Source organism: Notolepis coatsorum (genome assembly GCF_963971535.1).
Source record: "Notolepis coatsorum genome assembly, chromosome: 19".
Classification (NCBI taxonomy): domain Eukaryota; kingdom Metazoa; phylum Chordata; class Actinopteri; order Aulopiformes; family Paralepididae; genus Notolepis; species Notolepis coatsorum.
The window spans coordinates 30341357-30357148 of record NC_140183.1 but is presented as its reverse complement, the minus strand read 5'-3'; the positions used below and the strand labels follow the sequence as shown (position 1 = coordinate 30357148).

General features: G+C 43.0%; 1 protein-coding gene across 1 annotated transcript in view; it reads right to left on the bottom strand.

Annotated features, from left to right (window-relative positions):
- The window catches only part of arhgap33 (Rho GTPase activating protein 33), a gene marked incomplete at its 3' end in the record, with an annotated part of 143872 nt that overhangs the window by 28000 nt on the left and 100080 nt on the right, over positions 1-15792 (bottom strand). Inside the window, exons 17-22 of the mRNA XM_084336594.1 lie at positions 11990-12149; positions 10836-10960; positions 9034-9108; positions 6975-7141; positions 5215-5646; positions 773-856 (exon numbers count right to left, since the gene is read on the bottom strand). Coding sequence (XP_084192720.1) covers positions 773-856; positions 5215-5646; positions 6975-7141; positions 9034-9108; positions 10836-10960; positions 11990-12149 — 1043 coding nt within the window. The remainder of the gene's footprint in view (positions 1-772; positions 857-5214; positions 5647-6974; positions 7142-9033; positions 9109-10835; positions 10961-11989; positions 12150-15792) is intronic.

The window sequence follows — 15792 nt, the reverse complement described above, 5'->3', positions numbered from 1 at the left end:
TCGGTTCGGATCCTTTGAATGAGATGAGAATGTAAACAAACACGGCGCCACGTTAGAAAGTAGCACTGAAATCACTGCGCCCAGAGAGGAGTGGTTCAGCAAAAAATAGTTCAGAGTATATTTGCTTATAAAACGTAAATGTCTAATTCAATTATTTTTTATTTCTCCAGCTGGTAAATCCACAGGTCACAACATGTTTACAGGAACGTTTTGGAGTGTATTTCGTGACTGTAGGGAACTTGAGGGTACAAGTCTGACCCACTTCCAGTGATGAAGCTAAGCTAAGCCAACGGAGCGGGCGTTCCCTAAGCCTAATGCATGCACAGAGACAAAAAAGGTATGTATCTTCTTGTCTAACTCCAGGGAAGATGTTAAATAAGCTAATTTCCCAAAATGTTGGAGTTTTCCTTTAATACTGACATGTATTTAATACTGCCTTTAACATTTGAATACGGACATGTATTTAATACCGATACTGCCTTTAACATTTGAATACTGACATGTATTTAATACTGACATGTAATTAATACTGCCTTTAACCCGAAAAAGCAACAGAAGACTTTAAATGCCAAAAATTCATTGTGGTTGAATTAATTAATAAATAGCATCCTTATGAAGCCCAGTGTCTTATTTGGTATCAATCTGCTATAAAAACATTGTTTATTTGGTTTGTTGACAGCACCTCCTAAAAATATAAGGTTTATTGACCATAAGCAAGCAAATGGTATAATATATATAGGCAAGAAGTAGAAAAAAACATTAACACACACACCTTGGCAGGCACGCTGATGGCTATTGGCTGGGAGATGTCCAGAGGTGGAGACTTGGGAGCTTTAGGAGAGAGAGCATGGACCACCTGCAGAGAAGAGATAAGAGATAAGAGAGAGTATGTTAAAGACCTATATATCATTTTCAAATTATGCATAATTTTCTAACTTGAATGTCACATTTAGCATCCACCAAAATTGGAATAAAAAATATAATTAATAACTATTATAAAATCTAACTCAAAACTGCTGCTCAGACCATTTATCTGGATTGTTTTGTGGGCGTGTTCAGATTGGCAGCTTCTTTTCAATCACCTTAAAACATTTTGCACCTTGAAATTAAAACATTGCTCTTCAATCTCTAGATAGACATCTCCAATCACTAGAGAAACATCTCCAATCACTAGAGAAACATATTCAATCACTAGAGAGACATCTCTAATCACTAGAGAGTAGGGCTGTCACTAATGATTATTTTGTTATCGATTAATCAGTTGATTATATTTGCAATTGAATATTTCAAAATGTTTAATGAGTATCCTCATCCTTTTTTAGCTTCAGATTTAAAAAACTACAAGCCAGAGAGATTTTTACCGGCCATAAATAGCTTTTTAGTATATTTCCATGAATTATATGTATATGTATTGTGTGTTATCTCTCCACTCCATGCTATGGTAGTGTCAGACTGTCAGGTGTTAACTAGTATCTACATGTTTACATTAGCAGACTGTCCGATGTTAGCTAGTATCTACATGTTTACATTAGCAGACTGTCAAATGTTAGCTATTGTCTACATGTTTACATTAGCAGACTGTCCGATGTTAGCTAGTATCTACATGTTTACATTAGCAGCCTGTCCGATGTTAGCTATTGTCTACATGTTTACATTAGCAGACTGTCCGATGTTAGCTAGTGTCTACATGTTTAAATTAGCACTGTCAGATGTTAGCTAGTATCTACATGTTTACATTAGCAGACTGTCCGATGTTAGCTAGTGTCTACATCAGGGATGTGATTGCGCCTTAAGAAAAAAACCTGAACATTTTCGAAACGATAATTTCTTTTAACACTCCATTTGAATGAATGAACACATTTTATTTGTATATATTGAACTGTTCACAGGGAAGAGGAAGGTGTGAGAGGAAAAGGACAAAGAAAATGAATAAATATATCAGTGTCCCCCTAAAACATTTAAAGGGGGTCATCTTGACCCCTCCCAAGTCATCCTGGCTCAAACACTAACGTTATCTTTTCTTCTTTGCAACCAGATTGTGCAACACCTGTAACCGCCTCCTCTCGAAGTCTTGCCTACTTCGAAGGGCTGCAGCTGGACTAATGGACTCTTTTGCTTTTCTTTTGCTCTCAGGTTGATTTTGAGAAGTGTCGGGGGCAGCGTGAGCCTCCCACGCGTTACTCCTCGCCACTGAGAGATCGAGCTGCGCAGGTGAAAAGATGCGACTGCTGTTACCTCAAGTACCGGAGGGGACTTGTGCTATGTATGACTTAGTCCACATTGCAGCCGGCTTGTGGGAGGCAAGAAACAGCGTCCGTGACAGGGGAGGGTTGAATTGGATGATACGAAATTGGGATGGGAGAAAATATAGAAAATGGGAGAAAAAGTGGATAAAAAAGAAAAGTGCACTGTCAGATGTTAGCTAGTATCTACATGTTTATATTAGCAGACTGTCAGGTGTTAACTAGTATCTACATGTTTACATTAGCAGACTGTCAGGTCTTAACTAGGATCTACATTTACATTTATATTTAGTAATTTAGCTGACGCTTTTATCCAAAGCGACTTACAAAGTCACAATGACTTACGAAGTCATCAGGAAGGGCACAAATCTATCAGCTGAGTAACAATGTTCATCAAAGTGAACTGTCATGTTTACATTAGCAGACTGTCCGATGTTAGCTAGTGTCTACATGTTTACATTAGCAGACTGTCCGATGTTAGCTAGTGTCTACATGTTTACATTAGCAGACTGTCAGATGTTAGCTAGTGTCTACATGTTTACATTAGCAGACTGTCAGATGTTAGCTAGTGTCTACATGTTTACATTAGCAGACTGTCAGATGTTAGCTAGTGTCTACATGTTTACATTAGCAGACTGTCAGATGTTAGCTAGTGTCTACATGTTTTCATTAGCAGACTGTCAGATGTTAGCTAGTGTCTACATGTTTACATTAGCAGACTGTCAGATGTTAGCTAGTGTCTACATGTTTTCATTAGCAGACTGTCAGATGTTAGCTAGTGTCTACATGTTTACATTAGCAGACTGTCAGGTGTTAGCTAGTGTCTACATGTTTACATTCGCAGACTGTCAGATGTTAGCTAGTGTCTACATGTTTACATTCGCAGACTGTCAGATGTTAGCTAGTGTCTACATGTTTACATTAGCAGACTGTCAGATGTTAGCTAGTGTCTACATGTTTACATTAGCAGACTGTCAGATGTTAGCTAGTGTCTACATGTTTTCATTAGCAGACTGTCAGATGTTAGCTAGTGTATACATGTTTACATTAGCAGACTGTCAGATGTTAGCTAGTGTCTACATGTTTACATTAGCAGACTGTCAGATGTTAGCTAGTGTCTACATGTTTACATTAGCAGACTGTCAGGTGTTAGCTAGTGTCTACATGTTTACATTCGCAGACTGTCAGATGTTAGCTAGTGTCTACATGTTTACATTCGCAGACTGTCAGATGTTAGCTAGTGTCTACATGTTTACATTAGCAGACTGTCAGATGTTAGCTAGTGTCTACATGTTTACATTAGCAGACTGTCAGGTGTTAGCTAGTGTCTACATGTTTACATTAGCAGACTGTCAGATGTTAGCTAGTGTCTACATGTTTACATTAGCAGACTGTCAGATGCTAGCTAGTGTCTACATGTTTACATTAGCAGACTGTCAGATGTTAGCTAGTGTCTACATGTTTACATTAGCAGACTGTCAGATGTTAGCTAGTGTCTACATGTTTACATTAGCAGACTGTCAGATGTTAGCTAGTGTCTACATGTTTACATTAGCAGACTGTCAGATGTTAGCTAGTGTCTACATGTTTACATTAGCAGACTGTCAGGTGTTAGCTAGTGTCTACATGTTTACATTAGCAGACTGTCAGGTGTTAGCTAGTGTCTACATGTTTACATTCGCAGACTGTCAGATGTTAGCTAGTGTCTACATGTTTACATTAGCAGACTGTCAGGTGTTAGCTAGTGTCTACATGTTTACATTAGCAGACTGTCAGGTGTTAGCTAGTGTCTACATGTTTACATTAGCAGACTGTCAGATGTTAGCTAGTGTCTACATGTTTACATTAGCAGACTGTCAGGTGTTAGCTAGTGTCTACATGTTTACATTAGCAGACTGTCAGGTGTTAACTAGGATCAGGATCTACATGTTTATATTCGCAGACTGTCAGATGCTAGTAATGGTGGGTTCGGTAGGTGCTCGTAAACTCATGAATGTATCGTGTGACCAACTCTTAAGGCGCTCCCATAGTCCAGCAGACTGTACACAGAGCAGACTCCGCGGATGTCCGCGCGGACTCTTGAGCTTTGATCTCAGCGGACAGCAGACCCACAGGTGCGACGCTCCTATTTTCTGACGCGCGGACATCCGCGCCGCTGACTTGGTGTCACACAAAACGCTGCTCGGCGTTTTGGTTGACATTGAACTGCATTAAATGTGACACTGCGCGAGGGATTGGTGGCGCGAGGAGAGAGATGAGCCTGTGAAGCTCTCTCTCTCGCTCTCTCTCTCTCTCTCTCTCTCTACCTCTCTCTCTCTCTACATGTCTCTCTCTCTCTCTCCCCCGCTGATAATGTTCCCTCTGATCTGCCAGACAGAATTGTGGGAAATGTAGTAAAACTGGTGCGAGAAATGTAGGAAATAGACCGCGGACATCCGCTGAGATCTGCTCGACTATGAAAGCTCAAAGAGCCGCGCGGACATCCGCGGAGTCTGCTCTGTGTACAGTCTGCTCGACTATGGGAGCACCTTTATACGAGGTGATGGCGTTCGGGTGCACTAGTTAGATCAGTAAGGCAGGACCAATCAGATCCAAGGCAGCAGATTCAGGACCAATGAGATCCAATTCAGCAGATTCAGCAGATTATTCAACCATTATTACTTGATGCAGGTGGTTTGTTCCACTTTTAGGAATCCCAGCGGGACAACATCATATTTCTGATGAGGTCTCATGATGCTCCATGTTCATAATGAAGCATGTTTGCACCACAAAAGGTGAAAGGTCACTGATTTGACGTCACAACTCCTAAACTCTGGTATCATGGAACTTGCCAAGTTTACCACTGGTATTTACCATTTGATCTGCTGTTCAAGTGCAACTTCATGGTAGTAAACTCGGAAATGTCCGACTTTATGAGTTGACGAGGACCGTCAGTGCTACATGTTTAGGAAGCAGGTGAAAGTTGCCCCACCTTCTTAGTGAAGGACCGCCTCTCAGTGGGCAGGCCCACACCATGTGAAGGGCTCTGATTGGCTGCCTCAGTCTGAGCTGGACTGCTGTTGGACGGCCGGTGTTGACAGAACACTTGTTGTGGTGGAGCTGTGGCTGCCAGGATCAGACTCCGTCTAGCAACAGCTTCTGATTGGTTGAGTACAGAGTCTGGGTCCTCTGTGATTGGGCGCTGTGCCTGGTGGCTGTGGCAGTGATAGGCTGGAGGACTGCCGGTGGGAGGGGAATCCCTAGTGCTGCCCAATCCAATTGGTCCATCTTCCAGGAAGGTGGGGCTAAAGTCGATGACATCCTCAGCCATCCAGGAGGATGCTGGCTCCTGATTGGTTGAGAAGTCTGGCAGCATGTAGACTCCTTCCTCATCCTCATCCTCTTCATCCTCCCCATCCTCATCCTGCTCAAAAACACAAACCTTTAAGAACAAAACAGAACCTGGGAGCAGATTATTTCTTTTGTATCTACTTTTTTCTCCCCATTTTTCTATTTTTCTCCCGTCCCCAATTTCGTATTGTCCAATTCTACCCTCCCCTGTCTCGAACGCTGTTAGGCCATGCCTCCCACAAGCCGGCTGCAATGTGGACGAAGCCTTGCATCACGTGTCCCCTCCGGTACTCGAGGAGGCAGCCGTCGCATCTTTTCACCTGCACAGCGCGATCTCTCAGCAGCGAGGGTCTGCGTGGGAGGGACACGCCGCCCCTCGTCGCTTCCTGATTCTACTGCGCAGGCGCACCAACCGACCTGTAGGAGTCGCTGTCCACAATGTCCAATCCCCACCCACCAGCTTCCCACCCCCTAATACTGCCAATTGTATTAGTATGAACGACCAGCCAAGCTGGTAGCAACGCAGAGAGCTGGGCTCGAACCCAGCATCTCCTGCGTTGGTGGCGAGCGCCTTGCCCAACGGGCCACCTAGCCGCCTCTGGGAGCAGATTCTTAAAGGGATACTTTATTTCTTAAAGGGATACTTTGTTTCTTAAAGTGATACTTTGTTTCTTAACAAAGTTGTTAGTCAAACTGTGGTTGTACTGAGCAGCTCCTAATGGTCAACAGTGTCAGACTGGTTGTACTGGGCAACTCCTAATGGTCAACAGTGTTAGACTGGTTGTACTGGGCAGCTCCTAGTGGTCAACAGTGTCAGACTGGTTGTACTGGGCAACTCCTAATGGTCAACAGTGTTAGACTGGTTGTACTGGGCAGCTCCTAGTGGTCAACAGTGTCAGACTGGTTGTACTGGGCAGCTCCTAATGGTCAACAGTGTTAGACTGGTTGTACTGGGCAGCTCCTAGTGGTCAACAGTGTTAGACTGGTTGTACTGGGCAGCTCCTAATGGTCAACAGTGTCAGACTGGTTGTACTGGGCAGCTCCTAATGGTCAATAGTGTTAGACTGGTTGTACTGGGCAGCTCCTAGTGGTCAACAGTGTTAGACTGGTTGTACTGGGCAGCTCTGTTGGAACTGTTGAGTATGAAGCTATCTATCTATCTACGTATGTTCTGTCTATCAGTGTCTGTCTGACAGTATGTATTTATGTCCGACAGTATTTCTGTCTGTCTGTCTGTCTGTCTGTCTGTCTGTCTGTCTGTCTGTCTGTCTGTCTGTCTGTCTGTCTGTCTGTCTGTCTGTCTGTCTGTCTGTCTGTCTGTCTATCCCTGGAGGAAATGAAGGGTTCAGGAGTTTGGACCAATCAGAAACAATCAGAGAACACAGAACTAAACCAAGGTACCTCCTCTTCCTCTTCGCAATGCCGCTGGTCTCCTAGCAACAGGCTGTCATAGGAACGAGAGGAGGGCAGGCGAGAGGAGGGGTGGTGGGGGAGGGGCTGTGTTTCCATGGCAGCAGCCAACGAGAGACCATCACTGCTAGACCGAGGACGACGCAACCTCTGGACCCCTAGAGAGAGAGAGACAGAGAAAGAAAAAGAGACAGAGGCAGAGAGAAGTAGAGACAGAGAGAGAGAGAGAGAGAGAGTAAGAAGCAGAGACAGAGACAGAGAGAAGTAGAGACAGAGATAGAGAAAGAGACAGAGGGAGAGAGAGAAACAGAGGGAGAGAGAGAGCTCTTAATTGAGTTACTTATACTGAGCTATTCGAGTACTACTAGAGGTATTGCAGTATGTATACTGGGGTATTATAATACGACTAGAGGTACTACAGTGTGTATACTGGGGTATTATAATACGACTAGAGGTACTACAGTGTGTATACTGGGGTATTATAATACGACTAGAGGTACTGCAGTGTGTATACTGGGTATTATAATACGACTAGAGGTACTGCAGTGTGTATACTGGGGTATTATAATACGACTAGAGGTACTACAGTGTGTATACTGGGGTATTATAATACGACTAGAGGTACTACAGTGTGTATACTGGGGTATTATAATACGACTAGAGGTACTACAGTGTGTATACTGGGTATTATAATACGACTAGAGGTACTGCAGTGTGTATACTGGGTATTATAATACGACTAGAGGTACTACAGTGTGTATACTGGGTATTATAATACGACTAGAGGTACTACAGTGTGTATACTGGGTATTATAATACGACTAGAGGTACTACAGTGTGTATACTGGGTATTATAATACTACTAGAGGTACTACAGTGTGTATACTGGGTATTATAATACGACTAGAGGTACTACAGTGTGTATACTGGGTATTATAATACTAATGGAGGTACTGCAGTGTGTACAATAGGGTATTAGAATATACTAATGGAGGTACTGCAGTGTGTATAATGGGGTATTAGAATATACTAATGGAGGTACTGCAGTGTGTATAATAGGGTATTATAATACTAATGGAGGTACTGCAGTGTGTATAATAGGGTATTATAATACTACTAGAGGTACTGCAGTGTGTATAATGGGGTATTATAATACTAATGGAGGTACTGCAGTGTGTATACTGGGTATTAGAATATACTAATGGAGGTACTGCAGTGTGTATACTGGGTATTATAATACTACTAGAGGTACTGCAGTGTGTATAATATGGTATTAGAATACTACTAGAGGTACTGCAGTGTGTATAATAGGGTATTATAATACTACTAGAGGTACTGCAGTGTGTATACTGGGTATTATAATACTACTAGAGGTACTGCAGTGTGTATACTGGGTATTAAAATACTACTAGAGGTACTGCAGTGTGTATACTGGGTATTACAATACTACTAGAGGTACTGCAGAGTGTATACTGGGTATTATAATACTACTAGAGGTACTGCAGTGTGTATACTGGGTATTATAATACTACTAGAGGTACTGCAGTGTGTATACTGGGTATTATAATACTACTAGAGGTACTGCAGTGTGTATACTGGGTATTATAATACTACTAGAGATACTGCAGTGTGTATACTGGGTATTACAATACTACTAGAGGTACTGCAGTGTGTATACTGGGTATTACAATACTACTAGAGGTACTGCAGAGTGTATACTGGGTATTATAATACTACTAGAGGTACTGCAGTGTGTATACTGGGTATTATAATACTACTAGAGGTACTGCAGTGTGTATACTGGGTATTATAATACTACTAGAGGTACTGCAGTGTGTATACTGGGTATTATAATACTACTATAGGTACTGCAGTGTGTATACTGGGTATTACAATACTACTAGAGGTACTGCAGTGTGTATACTGGGTATTAAAATACTACTAGAGGTACTGCAGTGTGTATACTGGGTATTATAATACTACTAGAGGTACTGCAGTGTGTATACTGGGGTATTAGAATACTAATGGAGGTACTACAAAAGGTACCAACCTGCTCCACTGTGCTGTGAAGAAAGACTCTCCTCACTCTTAGCAGACCTGAGAGTCACACTGTCCACTCGACAACCTGACAGACAGACAGACAGGCAGACAGGGTGAGAGAGGCAGACAGGGTGAGAGAGGCAGACAGACACATCACACATTTCTGACAGAACATTTAGGCAATCAACACATTCCTTCAATGTCACCTTCAGGACTTTGTCAAGTCACAAACGCAGTCATATTCAGTGTGATTGACAGCTAGATGATCAGTGTGATTGACAGCTAGATAGAGGATAATGCTTGTGGTTTTATCTGTAATGTTAGCTAACGTTACATTGTGTCAACATGGATGCTTGTGATTTTAGCTGTAAAGTTAGCTAACATTACATTGTGTCAACATGGATATGCTTGTGGTTTTAGCTGTAAAGTTAGCTAACATTACATTGCGTCAACATGGATATGCTTGTGGTTTTAGCTGTAAAGTTAGCTAATATTAAGTTGTGTCAACATGGATATGCTTGTGGTTTTAGCTGTAAAGTTAAATAACATTACATTGTCTCAACATGGATATGCTTGTGGTTTTAGCTGTAAAGTTAGCTAACATTAAGTTGTGTCAACATGGATATGCTTGTGGTTTTAGCTGTAAAGTTAGATAACATTAAGTTGCGTCAACATGGATATGCTTGTGGTTTTAGCTGTAAAGTTAGATAACATTAAGTTGCGTCAACATGGATATGCTTGTGGTTTTAGCTGTAAAGTTAGCTAATATTAAGTTGTGTCAACATGGATATGCTTGTGGTTTTAGCTGTAAAGTTAAATAACATTACATTGTCTCAACATGGATATGCTTGTGGTTTTAGCTGTAAAGTTAGCTAACATTAAGTTGTGTCAACATGGATATGCTTGTGGTTTTAGCTGTAAAGTTAGCTAACATTAAGTTGTGTCAACATGGATATGCTTGTGGTTTTAGCTGTAAAGTTAGCTAACATTAAGTTGTGTCAATATGGATATGCTTGTGGTTTTAGCTGTAAAGTTAAATAACATTACATTGTGTCAACATGGATATGCTTGTGGTTTTAGCTGTAAAGTTAAATAACATTACATTGTGTCAACATGGATATGCTTGTGGTTTTAGCTGTAAAGTTAAATAACATTACATTGTCTCAACATGGATATGCTTGTGGTTTTAGCTGTAAAGTTAGCTAACATTACATTGTCTCAACATGGATATGCTTGTGGTTTTAGATGTAAAGTTAAATAACATTACATTGTGTCAACATGGATATGCTTGTGGTTTTAGCTGTAAAGTTAGCTAATATTAAGTTGTGTCAATATGGATATGCTTGTGGTTTTAGCTGTAAAGTTAGCTAATATTAAGTTGTGTCAACATGGATATGCTTGTGGTTTTAGCTGTAAAGTTAGCTAATATTAAGTTGTGTCAACATGGATATGCTTGTGGTTTTAGCTGTAAAGTTAGCTAACATTAAGTTGTGTCAACATGGATATGTTTGTGGTTTTAGCTGTAAAGTTAGCTAACATTAAGTTGTGTCAACATGGATATGCTTGTGCGTTGTGGTTTTAGCTGTAACATTAGCTAACATTAAGTTGTGTCAACATGGAGGGACCACAGCTAATGACCAGTCAGGAGTCTCGTTACCATGGAGATGACATACCTTCGCTAAAGCATGGATGCTAATACTTTATTTCTCTTGAGTGATGGTTGTCAAAAGCGCTGAGCGAAAAAGCATAAATAAAAAGCTTTTATCTAAAGATACGCTGCATGGATTGGACAGGAGGAGTCAGGTGACATACCAGCGTGTGATGTGGTTGGCTGGAATAGAGTGCTAATTCTCATTGGCTTCCTGGTTGGTTTCCCGATGGCAAAAAACATCTTCCAACTTCCTGCCATCTTCCTTCCTTTTAGTCCCCTCTTTCTCCTGGAGAGAGATAGAGAGACAGAGAGAGAGAGACAAACACACACACCAGACAGTGAGAGAGAGAGCGACAGAGAATAGACAGAGAGGGAAAGAGAGAGACAGACACACACAGTGATAGAAAGTAAGAAATTAGTCAGAAATGGAGGGTGAAAGAGAGAGAGAGAGAGAGAGAGAGAGAGAGAGAGGGGGGGATGCGAGTAAGGATTTTTTATAAAAAAAAAAAAAAAAAGAAAAAAAAATGCCTTTGAAAAGCAAGCTACCTGTTAACCGTGGAAGAACATCTGTAAACATAGTCTCAACTCTGTTTCTGGTTTAGATGTTTTCTCTCTCTCATACTCTTCATCAGGACTATAGTCATACTGGCTTCTCTCTTCAACAGGACTAGAGTCATACTGGCTTCTCTCTTCAACAGGACTAGAGTCATACTGGCTTCTCTCTTCAACAGGACTAGAGTCATACTGGCTTCTCTCTTCAACAGGACTAGAGTCATACTGGCTTCTCTCTTCAACAGGACTAGAGTCATACTGGCTTCTCTCTTCAACAGGACTAGAGTCATACTGGCTTCTCTCTTCAACAGGACCAGAGTCATACTGGCTTCTCTCTTCAACAGGACTAGAGTCATACTGGCTTCTCTCTTCAACAGGACTAGAGTCATACTGGCTTCTCTCTTCAATAGGACCAGAGTCATACTGGATTTGTGAGGCCATTAGACCACTGCAACACTTCCGCAACATTCAATCATTTTCTCCCCCTGCTGTCTCTCCCATGAGCTCAATGTAACGCGGAAGTGCAGTGGTCTATGCCATTACCGATGGAGTAATCAATATATTGATATTCAAATAAATGTTTTGCAAGGATCTTTCAAACTTAGTTATCAAAGAGTTCTGACTAGATGTGGATATTTTACAGTTGAACAGTATTCTGTATTTACTGCCAAACATCATAATATTTTAACTTCCAGCAGATCAACAACAGCATTCTGTTTAACGCAGGACACATGGCGTTGGGGTCGGGGGTCAGGGGACTGACCTGTTGTCCTGGATGTCCAGCACGGTGTGATATTGGCTCTGCCGGAGATGTGCTGGTGCCCCCTGGAGGAGCTGAGGAGCCTGACTCCTGGCCTGGGCCTCCTCTAAGGACAACAGCCGAGTTGACACAAACGACTTTGGTCTGGACAGAGATTGGCCACCTGGAGGACAGACTGAAGGTTAGATAGACCAACAGACAGGCAGACAATAATCTTGCAGGCTTTGCTGACACACCATCCGTTGTATAATATCCTGGATGGAAGGAAGCTCACAACCGCAGATGTTCTGGGCTATTAGTACGACCCTCTGTAGCACTTTGCGGTTCTTTTTTCAGATCTAAAACAGTTATATCTTCTGTGAGAAGGACAGTCAGCTTCACTTTAAAACAGTTATACTGTATCTTCTGTGAGGAGGTCAGCTTAACTTTAAAACAGTTAGATCATCTGTGAGAAGGACAGTTGTGGTCTTAACTTAAAGTTAGATCAGCTGTGGCTATTTCAGCCCGGCTGCGGGAGCAGACTGCTCTACTGAGGTTGCTCGTCAAGCCCGGAGACAGAAGTGGCCTAGATGCAGTGAAGATGCCGCAGCAGGCCTGGGGCACGGCGGTGGGCTTCTGAGGCCTGCTTGGCCTGAAAATCCCTGGAGTGGCCCTTGATCCAGTTAACTGAGGTACAGTAGGGCATACTGCTCAGAGGTAGTCTGTGTGACTATGTCAGTCAGAACAGGGACCATTACTCCCATAATAAGTCCTACGTAAGGTGCTTAGTGCAAACACACCCAACAATAGTTTGTGTTGCTTTACCGACCAGATCAGATAAGGCCCATAATATCCCCTGACCAAGAGACTGGGTTTCCTGGGGGCACATTGCACAGGGCTGCTGATGCACCCAGGGGTTGTGTGATTATGGCACTAAGGACAATGTATCAGTTATTCCTGTATTCAGTCCTCTGTATCGCACGCTGCACACCAGCCAGCTCAGATAAAACACACGGAGCAGAGAGAGGACAAGAAAAGAGGTGAAGCACCCATGGGTAACCTGGTCACATAAAACACAGTGTGACTTATCCCTTCGCCTAGGCTACATCCGGTTGATAAGGAACCGAGTGGGTTCTCAGTAAGGCTTGTGGTTGCTAAGATGTAACCATGCTGTTGGCTCAGCGGGAGTGGTTTTCACACATCCCTCTGCCGGTAGTGCAGGGATATACATGTATCTGCCAGGGTACAGTGTGGTTCTCCATGGCCATCTCCCTGGGACTCATAATCCTGTGTAGTGCATCGAGTTGCACATTGTAGCTAACGCTAATGCACCCGTGGCCGTGAGTCGTCTATGTGGCTGTACTGTCAGATCAGTCAGGAACGGCGAGGGTTCCTCCTGTACCTGGGGGGGGGGGGGGGGCAGATATGCCTGGAGACACTCGAAGGAGGCCAGCCTCGCATCCTCATCTTGCAGTTTTTAAAAGGCGCGGTATGGGGCTTTGACCAGGTGGCTGCTGCCACAGGAGCCCTTCGAGCCCCTGGAATCAGTGACCTTGGAGTGGCTGTTACTCTCTGAAGGTCACATTCGTAATAGACAATGACATCAGCTGAGAGAGTGGAAAGCTGCAAGCTCTAATAGAGAGCTGCTGTCTCTGTCTAATAGAGAGCTGCTGTCTCTGTCTAATAGAGAGCTGCTGTCTCTGTCTAATAGAGAGCTGCTGTCTCTGTCTAATAGAGAGCTGCTGTCTCTGTCTAATAGAGAGCTGCTGTCTCTGTCTAATAGAGCTGCTGTCTCTGTCTAATAGAGAGCTGCAGTCTCTCTCTAATAGAGAGCTGCTGTCTCTGTCTAATAGAGCTGCTGTCTCTGTCTAATAGAGAGCTGCAGTCTCTGTCTAATAGAGAGCTGCTGTCTCTGTCTAATAGAGCTTCTGTCTCTGTCTAATAGAGAGCTGCAGTCTCTCTCTAATAGAGCTGCTGTCTCTGTCTAATAGAGCTTCTGTCTCTGTCTAATAGAGCTTCTGTCTCTGTCTAATAGAGCCTCTGTCTCTGTCTAATAGAGCTTCTGTCTCTGTCTAATAGAGAGCTGCAGTCTCTGTCTAATAGAGCTGCTGTCTCTGTCTAATAGAGCTTCAAGTTCAAGTTCAAGTTTCAAGTTTCTTTAATAGTTGTCATACAGAAGTACAGAATACTTTTATACAAAATGCTTCTTACTGTTGCGCTCCAGAGACTGTGCAAGACAAGATAAGTATGAATAAAATAACATAGTAAAATTAGAAGTAAAAAAAATGAGGTCACAGTGTTCAGTTTAGACATATGTACAATGTTCGATGCAGAATAGACGTAGTTACCATACAATATACAATACTGTGCAGTGTACTAATATACAATACTATATAGTGCAAGGCAGAAATGGAGAAATGGGACGAGGTGCAATTTAGGTACAATTCACAGTAGGTGTACGAGTTGTAGTGCAAATCCTTTATCAATAAATATAAAGTGTAAGTGTGTTTGTGTGATCTAAAGTGTGGAGAGTGGGTGCTGCAGTGTGTTGTTTGTTTGAGTGAGTGTGTGCGTGTGGGTGTGTGTGCTGTGTGCATTTGATGGTTGTTGCATAGTGATTATTGTTCGTTTAGCAGCCTGATGGCCTGGGGATAGAAGCTTCTTCTGAGTCTTTCTGTGCTCGCCTTAAGACTCCGGTATCGCTTGCCTGACCGCAGCAGTTCAAAGAGGCAGTTGTTCGGGTGGCTCGAGTCCTTAATAATTCTCTTAGCCTTCCCCTTGCACCGCTTGTTGTAAATGTTCTGGAGGGTGGGAAGCCCCCCTCCAATTGTGCGTTCGGCTGAACGTGTCACTCTTTGTAGTCTGCTACGGTCTTGTGCAGTGCTATTCCCAAACCAGGAGGTGATGTTGCCGGTCAGGATGCTCTCTATTGTACATGAGTAGAAGTTCCTACGGATCTTCTGACTGACTTGGAACTTCCTTAGGCGCCTGAGGAAGTAGAGGCGTTGTCGTGCCTTCTTCACAACACTGTCAATGTGTGTGGTCCATGTCAAGTCCTCGGATATGTGGGCTCCGAGGTACTTGAAACTGTTCACTCTCTCAACCGGTGCCCCGTCGATGCTGAGGGGGCTGTAGTCCTTGACCCCCGACCTCCTGAAGTCCACAATCATCTCTTTTGTTTTGCTGACGTTCAGGGAGAGGCAGTTCTCCTGACACCACTGTGACAGGTTCTCTACCTCTTCCAGGTAGGCCCTTTCGTCGTCTCTGTCTAATAGAGCTGCAGTCTCTGTCTAATAGAGAGCTGCAGTCTCTGTCTAATAGAGAGCTGCAGTCTCTGTCTAATAGAGCTGCAGTCTCTGTCTAATAGAGCTGCTGTCTCTGTCTAATAGAGCTGCTGTCTCTGTCTAATAGAGAGCTGCAGTCTCTGTCTAATAGAAAGCTGCAGTCTCTGTCTAATATAGAGCTGCTGTCTCTGTCTAATAGAGCTGCAGTCTCTGTCTAATAGAGCTGCTGTCTCTGTCTAATAGAGCTGCAGTCTCTGTCTAATAGAGCTGCTGTCTCTGTCTAATAGAGCTGCTGTCTCTGTCTAATAGAGAGCTGCTGTCTCTGTCTAATAGAGCTGCAGTCTCTGTCTAATAGAGCTGCTGTCTCTCTCTAATAGAGCTGCTGTCTCTCTCTAATAGAGCTGCAGTCTCTGTCTAATAGAGAGCTGCTGTCTCTGTCTAATAGAGAGCTGCTGTCTCTGTCTAATAGAGCTGCAGTCTCTGTCTAATAGAGCTGCTGTCTCTGTCTAATAGAGAGCTGCTGTCTCTGTCTAATAGAGCTGC